General features: G+C 39.7%; 1 protein-coding gene across 2 annotated transcripts in view; it reads right to left on the bottom strand.

The window, feature by feature from the left end:
- Positions 1-967: 967 nt before the first annotated feature.
- The window catches only part of lamb2l (laminin, beta 2-like), a 71,261-nt gene continuing 60,051 nt past the window's right edge, over positions 968-12,177 (bottom strand). The window contains exons 25-35 of one of the 2 annotated variants that reach the window (XM_052091779.1): positions 11,170-11,266; positions 10,696-11,068; positions 9,314-9,498; positions 8,753-9,000; positions 7,468-7,683; positions 7,247-7,391; positions 3,797-4,004; positions 3,555-3,696; positions 2,226-2,402; positions 1,978-2,137; positions 968-1,823 (exon numbers count right to left, since the gene is read on the bottom strand). In XM_052091779.1, coding sequence (XP_051947739.1) covers positions 1,687-1,823; positions 1,978-2,137; positions 2,226-2,402; positions 3,555-3,696; positions 3,797-4,004; positions 7,247-7,391; positions 7,468-7,683; positions 8,753-9,000; positions 9,314-9,498; positions 10,696-11,068; positions 11,170-11,266 — 2,088 coding nt within the window. In that variant the 3' untranslated portion in view covers positions 968-1,686. The remainder of the gene's footprint in view (positions 1,824-1,977; positions 2,138-2,225; positions 2,403-3,554; positions 3,697-3,796; positions 4,005-7,246; positions 7,392-7,467; positions 7,684-8,752; positions 9,001-9,313; positions 9,499-10,695; positions 11,069-11,169; positions 11,267-12,177) is intronic. The other variant, XM_052091778.1, reaches the window with a different exon arrangement.

Genomic DNA, 12,177 nt, shown 5'->3' with positions numbered 1-12,177 from the left:
ACTTCTTGTTTTCCGAAGCGCCCTGTGCGTGAACGCGTGTGTAAAAACAGGAATGCGCGCTCTTGAGAAATTATTTTAAAAGGATTCCTCTCACAAACTCATAATAAAAATAAGTTATAATAGTAACAATTTTCAATAAGGTCCTATTCGTTAACATTTAATGCTTTAGGTATCATGAACTTAAAAATGAACAATGATTTTTTTACAGCATTCAGCTTAATCTTGGTTAAAGGGATAGTTCACCAAAATTTTTTAAATTATCTAATCATTTACTCACCCTCATGCCATCCCAGATGTGTATGACTTTCTTCTGCTAAACACAAAAAAGATTTTTCTAAAAATATCTAAACTAGGTCCTCACAACAGAAGTAAATGATGACCAGACATTTGAAGCTCCAAAAATCACATAAATGCAGTGTATAAGAGTAATCAATAAGACTCCATTGGTTTAATACATGTCTTCTGAAGTGATATAATAGGTTTGGGTTAGAAACAGATCAATATTTAAGTTCTTTTAAACTATTAGTCTCCACTTTCACATTATTTTTTTGTTTTTGATGATTCACATTCTTTGTGTATATCGCCACCTACTGGGAATGGAGGATAATTCATAATAAATAAGGACTTAAAATGAATCCTTTAATTAAATTCGGATTTATGTAGTTAAAAATCATTTTACTCATAATTGTATATAGACTCATATTATTGATGTGTTCTATCAAATAAAATTTTCTTGTGAAATGTGCAATAGAGCACTACTAGGGCAATATAGTTAGAATGGATGAAAGATATTTAGCATTTAAATTTAAGGTGCATGAATGTGATTCAGTAGACTATATGATTCAAAGCTCCAGATCAGTTTAACTCACTGATCCAAACAAAGAGACGATTACTCCACAGAGATTAATTTATTCTGCATAACAGACTCAGATAGGAGAAAGATGCAGCAGAGGCAATGAGCCAAAAAGGCAACATTTTATGTATGTAAACAACCCATTTTTTTTTTTAGGAAATTGAGGAACAAGCAATACAATTGTAAACACAAGGCCTAAGTGGCAATATACAATATGTACTGTAAGTTGGAAATTGGAAGGTTGCTCCACACAGACATCAGTTACTGACAGGTTTGTAAGGCACCTTTTCTACATTCTCTGTCGCCCCCTCCTGTAATTCAGTTGTAACACATAAAATAACATGTTTAGAGTGTATAAATAAGACACTATACATTTAGAATTTAATATCAAAGGTTTATTTAATGTGTCTATATATGTCTTTTATACAATATAGGAAAACGTAACATGGGGCTAGGCCATTTGATCTGCTTTTTAATCTGCATTTAGTTGGAAGACAATAAGACCTAGTGCTTCATACCAAAGTTTGTCAATAATGTCAAAAACTTTGCTGACAAACTGAATGTTGAAATGTTTCAAGCCATACATCATGGAAATAAAGCCACTTTATCATTGGCAGAAAGATGACAAACTCATTAATTATTTTAATCGTTTTGAGAACATAGCATACAAAATAATGTTAGACAACTATTTGAACATGAGCATTAAAATGCCATACTTGATAAAATTGGTAGTAGTGAAGTCGCTGATTCTTACTGAAATAGCAATATGGGTTTATATGTAACAATATCAGGGGGAAAGCTCTGATTTCAGATTGTCCTTTTATATACTATTTCTACTGACAGTTGTTATATCCCATGACTTTAATTCTGATATATTCTCTGATGTCTGTAACGTTTTTCTCCAGATCTGCCAGTTCATTCCGCTGCTGCTGCATTTTCTGCTCGTTTTTGTTTAACTTTCTTTCCAGTTCTTCAAAGGAGGAAAACAGAACAATCAGATTAAATAATAGTTAAGTAAAAAGTCAAATAAAAGTAAAAAAACAAGAATATTAGTAAACAGAACATTTCATCAGTCTGAGGCAGCACTTTAATTTAGTAAATGTCTAAAGAGGCAGTGCACATACTTCTGATGGTTTCAATGCCCTTAGTGGCTTTCTTGAGAAGATCCTCTGCCTCTTTCTTCATGTCCATGGCTCTTTGGTTAACATCCCCCTCGCCATTCCCGCTCACAGATTCTACCTTCGCTTTCAACTCCTTGTACAGATTCTCCACATCTGTTAGTTCCTGGTAAACCCACACACAAGTAAACATCGAAGGGTAATGCTAAAAGCATTACATAAGTCCAAATAGATGCATGCGTGCATAAACAAACCTCTTGAAGACCAGCAGCCTCTCGTGTAGCATTGTCCGACTGGGCCTTGGCATCTTGTGCCATCTCCCTGTTCTGCTCAATTTTGTTCTTCAATAAATCCACTCCATTGGACAGATTAGCCAATCGCATCATCACATCCATCAGGTTGTTGCCTACATATACGACTTTGTTGTCAACCTGAGGGGATAGAAGGAAGATAAGATCAGGTCATAAGTATATACTGAGTATATTGGGCCAACATATATGATGCACAGGATACAGTGGCCTCAAAAACGTTTTGGCATTTCCAGGCACTTTAATCCAACTGAAAAATTACTGAATGTTATTGCATTAGATACAAAATACTAAAACAAGTGGCTTCCACAAACAAATAATGCTTTATCTTTTCTCCCATATTTCAGTTATTTTTAGTGGATGTATAAAATATTTTGCTTGGAAAGTATATATTCTTAAAAATAAATGCCACTTGGTTTGATTTTTTTAATATGATGCAAAGACAGTCATACAAGTGTAGCTTATTTTAAGTGTCCAAATACTTTTTTATATAAGTATACATAAACACACAGATGTTTCAAAGTTCTGAAATGTAGGTGGTGCTCTTACGCATTTTAACCCTCACAGATGTGCTCATCCATAGATATTTAGTCTAATTTTCAGTTTTCATCAAATATTTTGGCCTCTGAGTGGACTAGTAGATCAGTCTAGTTGTCAAATGTAAGACATTTGATCACCAATAGTCGAAAACATATTTTTATGATGATTTGTTTAGCATGCTTTTCCTGCTGGATGGCATATTTTGTTCTGGACATCTAAGATACAACATTGGATTATTCAGCAAAGCAAGCTCACAGCCAAGTAAAAAATAGCAATTTTGTTTTAAAACTGCCTAAGGTAAGACCAGATATAAAGTTTTTGGCTACTTGGGGCTTACAGCAGCAGTGATCAGCCTATTAATGAGACATTTGAATTTGATGTCTTACAGAAATCATATTTCAGATTTGAGATTATTTAGAAAATCTTTCAAACTGTGGTATTAGGGCAACAAAATAAACTGTATAGTCATATTCCTGAGAATGAGAGCTCTCATCTGATATATGACCTTTCCATTCAAGTGCTACATGAACTTTTATATTCATATTAATATTTCTACCCCATTTTTTGTTATTTTATGTAACATAAATGCAAAAGTGACGGTATTCTCAGAAAAGTTCTGATTCTCAGCTTTCAAATGATTTGCCTGAATTATGTATATGGGGACTTTTACATTTATGCGTAAACTTTCTTCGCAATATAGCCTGACCGGTCCATAGAGTTTAAGGGGTTAATTACCGTAGTGGTGATGTTCTGGACACTGTTCAGGTTTTGCAGGGTTGTGGTAATTTCTTCCTCAGCTTTCTTTATAGCACTCTGGGAGGTTTCAAGTGCCTCGTTAGTTTTATTGATATTATCACTTACTCCCTCTGCTTGTGCACTGTGCAAACACAAAATCACACAGAAAAGCAGATCCAATGTAATTTATGTTCAATATATTGTTGTGAAAAAATAGCAAAAAACATCTCTTTCTCACTTACCTTGCATTTTGTGCTCGTTTGAGCACATCCCTGGCCATGGCGAGTTGCTCTGATGTACGGTTGAACACATCCTCCACTTTGGTGAGGTTGGCAATGTTGTCTTTGATCTGCTGGACTATGTTGACTATTATGGTTCTGTTGAATGGTAAGGTGATTGCCAAAACCTGCTGGGCCATTTTCTCAATGCTTTCTGGATCTGCTCCCTCCTCTGAATATAACATCAACTTTAGTATTAAAAAAGCTGTTTTATGGTTTGCAAATAATAAATTGACACTTGGTTTGTTTAAATATTTTAAAGTAATAGTTCATGTAAATTTTTTATTTTGTCTCATGTTGTTTAAAATCTACATGTTTTTTCTTCTGTAAAAACTAAAAGCTGATATTTTGCAGAATGATCAAGATGCTCTTTTCCATGCAACAAAAATGGACAGTGACCATTGGCAGACTGAAATGTGAGTCACTATTTTCTGAACATCTTCCCATCTGCCTCTCAAATCTAATTCACAATTGCGCACCGATCGTGGCACAGCAGGTTTGACCAAACGTCATTGATTCTGGTGTTTCTCAAAACTGGTTGTGATGCACCAGGTTTGAATATGGGCAAGCACAAATTAAATTTAAGAGCTATGGAGAAGGGAAAATTTGAGGAAAAAACTTGAATTTTGAGCTGTTGCTCACAAAAGGTTATTGTCAATTATCATGCAAACATTCTGCTAAATATCTCTGTGGTGATGGGGGTGTGGACGAGTGATGTCTGCGAGGCCGGGAGAGGAAGAGCAGTAAGGATTGACACCTGTGGGAAATTATCTCTAACAGCTGTTTTGTGTTGCAGTGAGAACTGGAGAGGAGTGAGAACTGGATAAAAAGTTGATCTCTTCCAGGCTCAAGCGGAGGACCGGCAGGTGCTACGGAGCTTGGTAAACGGAGAGTTGTCTTCAGCCGTGACTCCGGACCCACCTGCGGCTGTACCACATGCCACGCTGACAAAGATGGGACATCAGGATGAGCTCTCCCACCTTGTGACGCTGTAAGCGGGGAAGCCCAACTCATGACCCAACAGCTACCTGCGTCCAACCTCCTGGTGTACGAGGATTTAAAGAAAGCCATCTGCAACGTGTCGGCCAAAGCCCATAGCAATATCGCCAACACTACTGCTCGCTTATGCTCAGCGAGCTCAGCCGCCTGTTCACATTCGTTCGACAGCTCTGTGACACCTGCCGAAGGTGCTGCTGGCAGAAGATTGTGATGCCGAGGAGGTACTTGATCTGGTGGTACTGTAGCAATTCATTGCCCGGCTACCTGAAAGGGACAGCTGAGTGGGTCCATTTCCTCCGACCAGCATCGCTGGATGGGGCGGTACAGCTGGCTGAAGACCATATGGTGGTGTATTCGGGGCCAGCGAGCTCTCTTCTTCTTCTCTCTCTCTCTCTCTCTCTCTCTCATTCTCTCCTCCCTCCCCATCTACTTCCCCTCGTCCTGTTCCAGTTCCTCAGAACTGGGGAATTATGACCCCAACAAAGTGTATCAGTGTGTGGTGTGTGATTCGCTGGCTGGGGAGGCAGTGCCATGGCCATCTATGTCAACTCCACATTAAGAGGATTAGCATTAATAAGAGGATTCCCTGCAGGGGACTTCCCTCTGGAGCAGATGCTAGAGGAGACCCTTAGGCACACCTTCGACCAAGTGAGAGTGATTGATGGGCAACGCCTGCAGCCAGACATTGCACTCGCAAATGCACCATATTTTTCAATTATCAACGATCGGTTGTATCGAGTGACAACCCAATTGTTAGTAACAAAGTTATTACAGATGGCTCGTTATAATCTGATGGCGGGTAATTTAGGACAGGTAAAAACACTGAACCGTCTAATGGCCCGTTTCTATTGGACGTTGCATTTGTGGGGATGTTCGCATGTGGTGTGCGGCATGCCGTGAATGTCAGCTGGTGAATCAGCCGGCCACACCAAGAGCACCATTGCATCCCCTTTCTTGATCGAGGTCCCTTTCGAATCGAAATGACCCCAGGGGTCAGATGTTTTTTTCACAAAAAAGAAGTGGTTCGGTAAGAATTAAAGGCCAATTAAATGGGGTTAACAGAAGTATCCCACAGTGACTGTGCCAGCTCGGTGGTGTTGGTTCCTAAGAGTGACGGCTCAGTCAGGTTCTGTGTGGATTATAGAAAAGTCAGTGCGGTGTCTAAGTTTGATGTGTACCCGATGCCTTGGATTAATGAGCTGCTCGATCACTTGCTTTTATTCGACACTGGATTTGATGGAGGGATATTGGAAGATCCCCTTAACATCCATGTCCAGTGAAAGGTGGCATTTTCCACACCGTTTGGATTACACCAATTTGTGATGCTTCCGTTCGGTTTGTTCGGGGCCCCGGCTACATTTCAGTGGCACATGGACAGAATCCTCAGACCGCACTCTGCTTACGCCACTGCCTATATAGATGACAAAAGTTTTTTCAGTAATGATTGCCAGCGGCACCTGTGGCATCTGAGGGCTGTCCTGAGGGTGTTGAAGTATGGTATCTAGAATTCCACTTGGTTCATGGGTAGGTAAGGCCCCAAATTGATACGACCGCAGCGAATGCAGCCTGCCTGAAACCTACGAACAAAAGTTGTAAGCTCTCGCTGAGAGACACTAAGTACAGCACAATTGAGAAGGAGTGCCTGGCCATCAAGTGGGCTGTCCTCATCCTCTGATACTATCTGTTGGGGTATGCTTTCACCGTCTGTTCGGACCACGCCCCCTCCAGTGTCTCCATTGCATGAAGGTTGCGAACGCGTGGATCACACGCTGGAATCTGGTTCTGCAGCTTTTGAGTTCAAGGTTGTGCAGATGGCTGTTATGGATTTCCTCCCCAGGAATGGGGAGAGGAGTAAGTGACAGGCCGGTTCGTCCCCCGGCCTGAGTCAGGCGATTAGGGTATGTGTGATGGGGTGTGGTTGAGCGACGTCTGTAGAGAGTGAGGTTGGGAGAGGAAGAGTGGTTAGGATTGACACCTGTGGGAAATTATCTCTAACAGCTGTTTTGTGTTGCAGTGAGAACTGGAGAGGAGTGAGAACTAGATAAAAGGGCAGTCAAGACCACAGGAGGGAAGAGAGAGAGACGCACACAGCCAAGTTGATCTATATGTTAATTTGTTGTGCTGAATAGCAAACCGTTTGGTGGTACACTGAAGCGCTTGAATAAAATTACTTCCCTTGGATTGTTTTTCCGGCTCCCACTTCCTCCTTCACTAGAGAACTAGTGATCTGTCACAATCTCCTTTTATGTTGCAGAAAATAATTTGGGTTTTAAACGTGACAGAATTTACATTTTTTAGGTGAACTCTGCCTTTAATGAATCTGAGAACATAATTTCACATGAAAAAAATAATACTGAAACATAAATGTACAATCGGTTCCATTTGATGTTATAACATAACAATTTGACAGCAAACCTGTCAAAAAGTCTCTTATCTTCTGAATGAAATCTTTCAGTTTCTTGTTGGAATTCTCAAAGAGTTCCTTCTTGCTCTGGGCTTTATCAAGAGTGTCCTTTGCTTGAGTCTTCACATTCTGGGCGAGTGTAGCAATGTCTTTGAGCTGAGAGGAAAGCAGAGATTATTGAAGCTCTTTCACAAGTGTGAACACAACCACGCTCAAATTTTTTTTTTTTTACCTTTTTACCCAACAATTGTAATTCCTTGCTTGTGGTGGTCAGGTTCTTACGAACATCATCAGTGTGGTCCAGGGCCACCACTGATGCCCCAATGGTTCCTTCACACCCCCTTCCTCCACACTTCAGCGCACCTTCACTGTCACGACAACCTGCACCCCCACATGGGCTATCAGAACAGCTGTTATTTGCACTAGTGTTGCCATGGCCACCACATACCTTAAGACATAAGACAAACAAGAATCCAGCCAATACAGTGGCCCCAAAAAGTACAGTATTTTGACAATTAAGGCATGCCATTGCTTTATATAACAAAATATCAAAGCAAAATATAGTACAAAGATGTTTTGTGAGGTTTCAAATAATAAAACATACTATAGATATATTGTCCAAAATTAAAGGTAGTTTGCCCAAAATGTTTTATTCTCTCACCATTTACTCACCCTCATGTCATCCCAGATGTGCATGACTCCCTTTCTTCTGCTGAACATACAAAAAAATATATTTAGAAGAATATCCCAGGTCTGTAGGTCCATACAATGTAAGTGAATGGTGACCAAAATTTGAAAGTTCCAGAAATCACATAAAGGCAAGATTTAGTGGTTAAATCTATGTCTTCAGAAGCAATATGATTTGTGTGGGTGAGAAACAGATCAATATTTAAGTCATTTTTTCCATTTTAAGTCCTTTCTATTATTTTTGGCGATTCGCATTCTTCATGCATATCGCCACCTACTAGGCAGGTAGGAAGATTTATAGTAAAAAAGGATATGAATATTGATCTGTTTGTCACCCACACTTATCATACCGCTTCTGAGGACATGGATACTGGAGTCTTATGGATTATTTTTAAGCTGCCTTTATGTGCTTTTTGGAGTTTAAAAATGTTGGTCACCATTCAGTTGCACTGTAAGGACCTACAGAGATGAAATATTCATCTAAAAATCTTTGTTTGTGTTAAGCAGAAGAAAGAAAGTAATACACATCTGGTATGGTATGATGGTGAGGAAACGATGAAAGGATTTTCACCTTAGCGGAACATGTCCATAGTAAATGTGATGAACAAGACCTGTGGTTACTCTGCTAGGACATCTGTATGAACTTAAGGGGAACTGAATTCATACAACCACTAAAAATTACCAGTTGGTATTCAGGCATTTTTAAGTGTGTAAAAAGTATTGGGACCACTGTAGGTAATGGCACTCTGAACTAGTTTTTGCACTTGTACCCTCTAATGACCAGGCCCACTTCTAGGTCTCTAGACCAAAGTTTTACCCCATGTCTCTACCTTGTCGCTGAGGAGGCGGACATTTTTGTCCATACCATGATCTTTTCCCTCTAGTTCAGACAGAGATTTATAGTTGGCAGCAACTGTACGTAGGAAGCTGTCCTTTCTCTCTTTCAGCAAGGCTTCGGTACGGTTGCGTGTATCATAAGACTGTTCCACAGGGCTTTGGGGTCCATATATGGAGGCATTACAGTGATGTTCTGATTTCAGTGAACTCTGGTAGTACTTGCGCACATTCTCAAACTGTTCTATAAAAGGAACATGACAAAAGACATCAACATGAATCAAATGTTTTTAAGGAAACTGTAGAGTATGAGAATCATGAGCAGGGAAAGATATAATTTGCACACTTTTGTAAATTTTCTGAAGGGAATCTGTAAAATTCTTAAAAATTAATGTACATGATAAAATGTGTTAAATAGAGCTAGTGCAATCATACTGTTAGCCAAAAGCATAAATAAATTGGCAAAAAAATTAAAATAAACGAACAAGCAAGGGACAAAGTTGAATTTTCAATATGTAGTCTATTCAATCATCAATCAACCACTTCAACTGCTTTACCTGACAGCCCAACAGTGAGGTAGTTCTCGAGCTCTCTGCGCAGGTGATGAAGTGTATTGTTCAAGTCTCTAAGTTCTCGCTCCAATGTGGTTAGGTTCCGTTTCAGAGCGTCATCATGTTCTGCTGTCATATTCAGTTCGTGAACCACACCCATCAAACGCCCATCAGTAAAAGCTATCTCAGCTCTGAGGAAAATAGTAGAAGTCAATTAAAATGAAGAAATAGATCAATTACACTCCGAAGCAATGTGCAAGTCTCACAACTGTGAAAGTGCTGTATACTGCAGAGCATGGGCATCACTTTGTATTAAAAAGTGGTGGGCACCGTTTTTTGGAGTTGGGTGCTAAGTGTTTGTGAATTGGCGAAACTCATGAAAATAAATTAGGTTATGTGCAGATAATGCCACATAATCTGTTACTGTTTTGATGGTCATTCTTGATGATCAATTAAAGCGCTGCAATAAATATGAGTGGGGACACATATGTTTGCAATGTTGCTTTGCAGTTTATCTTGAAAGGAGCACAAGCTGCAGAACAGTGGAGTGAGTAATGTGTGCGCAATGAGTGCACAAGCGAATGTAGCCACCTGTTGTCACACAAAGCAACTGATAACAGCTGCAATGAGCCCTAATTATAACATAAAGAATGACAAACTCCAGTCATTTAATAATGACTGGCAATCTTCTGCCAATCGGCACTTATTAAAACACACACACAAACAAAATGGAAATCCAGCTCAAGAGCTGAATATGTTTCTTCTGAATTAGACACCTGACAAAAGATATTCAAAAAGTGGAGGGGTCAAAATTGGCAAAGGAAAAAAGTGGTAGGGACATGACCCACCCGTCCAACCCTTAAATGCGCCTTTACTGCAGAGTCAGAGAAATGTACTTATTTAACAAAGGAGCAATATTTGCCCTCTGGAGTTGTTTTTTCTTTTGAAGGCATAGTTTTTTTCATTTAATAACTTTATAAAACACACAGCATTCCATCCATTTACTGTATGTCAAATACTTCAACTGACAAATCTCAATCACGGCAATTATGGCAGCTGATCATAAAATCAAATCAATATAAAATACACAATTATCTGAAAATAATACACAGGATATTATAGCACTATAAACATTCAGCTGAAATACTTTCTAAATAATTTGCATGTCACTATGATAGATCATACAGTTATATTCCATCTACCTTTAATAGATTTAGTAGTTTTGGAGTTGCTGTAATGTTTTCATATTTTTGTTTTTTCTTGCCCCCACATTTTAAATATCAGGCGCATTTCTGCCAGTTTCAGTATTCTTTTTGCCCTGAGCCCTGTTGAATTTTTGACCCTGGTATACAGCACAACACACTGGAATGGACCTGCGCATGCTTTACCTCAAGTCATCGATGGACTGGTTGATAATGTTATATGTTCCTTCTCTGTCTCCATTTCGTATTAGGTCCTGAACCTGTTCCAGCTTCCTTTCCAATTCATGAATGCGGGCATCACTGATATTGGGCACCTCTCCCTTCTCCAGAATGTTTGCAATGATATCCTTGATGTGGGTCAAATCACGGCGGACTTGGCACACCGCATCATCCCACAGCTGGAAGCAGGGATGGCAGGGAACACACTTGGGGAAGGTTCCAGTAAAGCCGCGGGCACACTCGTCACAGCGCCATCCTGAAGCTCCCTCCTTACACTCACATGCACCAGTTGCACGGTCACATTGAGCTGTATCTGACCCCAGTGGGTGACAGTTACACTCTGTATAGAGGACAGATAGAATGATGAGGGTTAATGATCTGGCACAGGGGAGTAGAATTAGGGCTGTTCTTGCAGAAGAGTTGGATGTGTGTGATACTCACCCTCACATTGCACTCTGGGATCACCCCAGTGGAACATCACACACTCTGTGCACTGTTTCCCTCCAAAACCTGGCTGGCAATGACACTGACCACTGAACTAACAGCATGAAATAATACAGAAGAGGACATAGAGAGTAGAAGATAGTAAAAAGAACAGGAGAGAATATTTAATTGTAATACACAATTATTGCAAAGAGAGTAAATAAATAATTTATTTGCTGAAATTTCATCAATTACTCCAAATTTGTAGGACATTCTTCCATGAAACACAAATGCAGAGATTTTGCAGAATGTCGCTGTTTTCCATTCAATGAAAGCAGATGGTGATTTTTACTGCAAAGCTCCAAGTAAAAGTAGTCAATATAACTTGTGCCCTATATTCCAAGACTTCTGAATACATTTGACAGCTTTGTATATCATTCACATTTTTGCATATCCAAACTTGACGCAGTGTGATTGGCAATGTGACACAAAAAACCCTGCTGCATTCAGAAGATTATAAGCAGCTCTTCTGACTAACTTGGTTCTTGATCTTACACTCACTGAACACTTTATTAAGAACACTATGGTCCTAATAAAGTGCCCGATGTGGTCTTCTACTGTTGTAGATCATCTGCCTCAAGGTTCAACGTGTTTTGCATTCTGAGATGCTATTCTGCTCACCACAATTGTACAGAGTGGTTATCTGAGTTACTGTAGACTTTCTGTCAGCTCAAACCAGTCTGGCCATTCTCCGTTGACCGCTCTTATCAACAAGGCATTTCCGTCCACAGAACTGCCACTCACTGGATGTTTTTGGTTTTTGGCACCATTCTGAGTAAACCTTAGAGACTGTTGTGCATGAAAATCCCAGGAGAACAGCAGTTCAATCCAGCCTGTCTGGCACTAACAATCATGCCACGGTCGAAATCACTGAGATTTTACATTTGTATCTATTCTGATGGTTGATGTGAACATTAACTGAAGCTCCTGACCCGTATCTGCATTATTTTAGGCACTGCACTCCTG

Source organism: Xyrauchen texanus, chromosome 25 (assembly GCF_025860055.1).
Source record: "Xyrauchen texanus isolate HMW12.3.18 chromosome 25, RBS_HiC_50CHRs, whole genome shotgun sequence".
Classification (NCBI taxonomy): domain Eukaryota; kingdom Metazoa; phylum Chordata; class Actinopteri; order Cypriniformes; family Catostomidae; genus Xyrauchen; species Xyrauchen texanus.
This window is presented reverse-complemented; position numbering and strand designations above follow the sequence as displayed.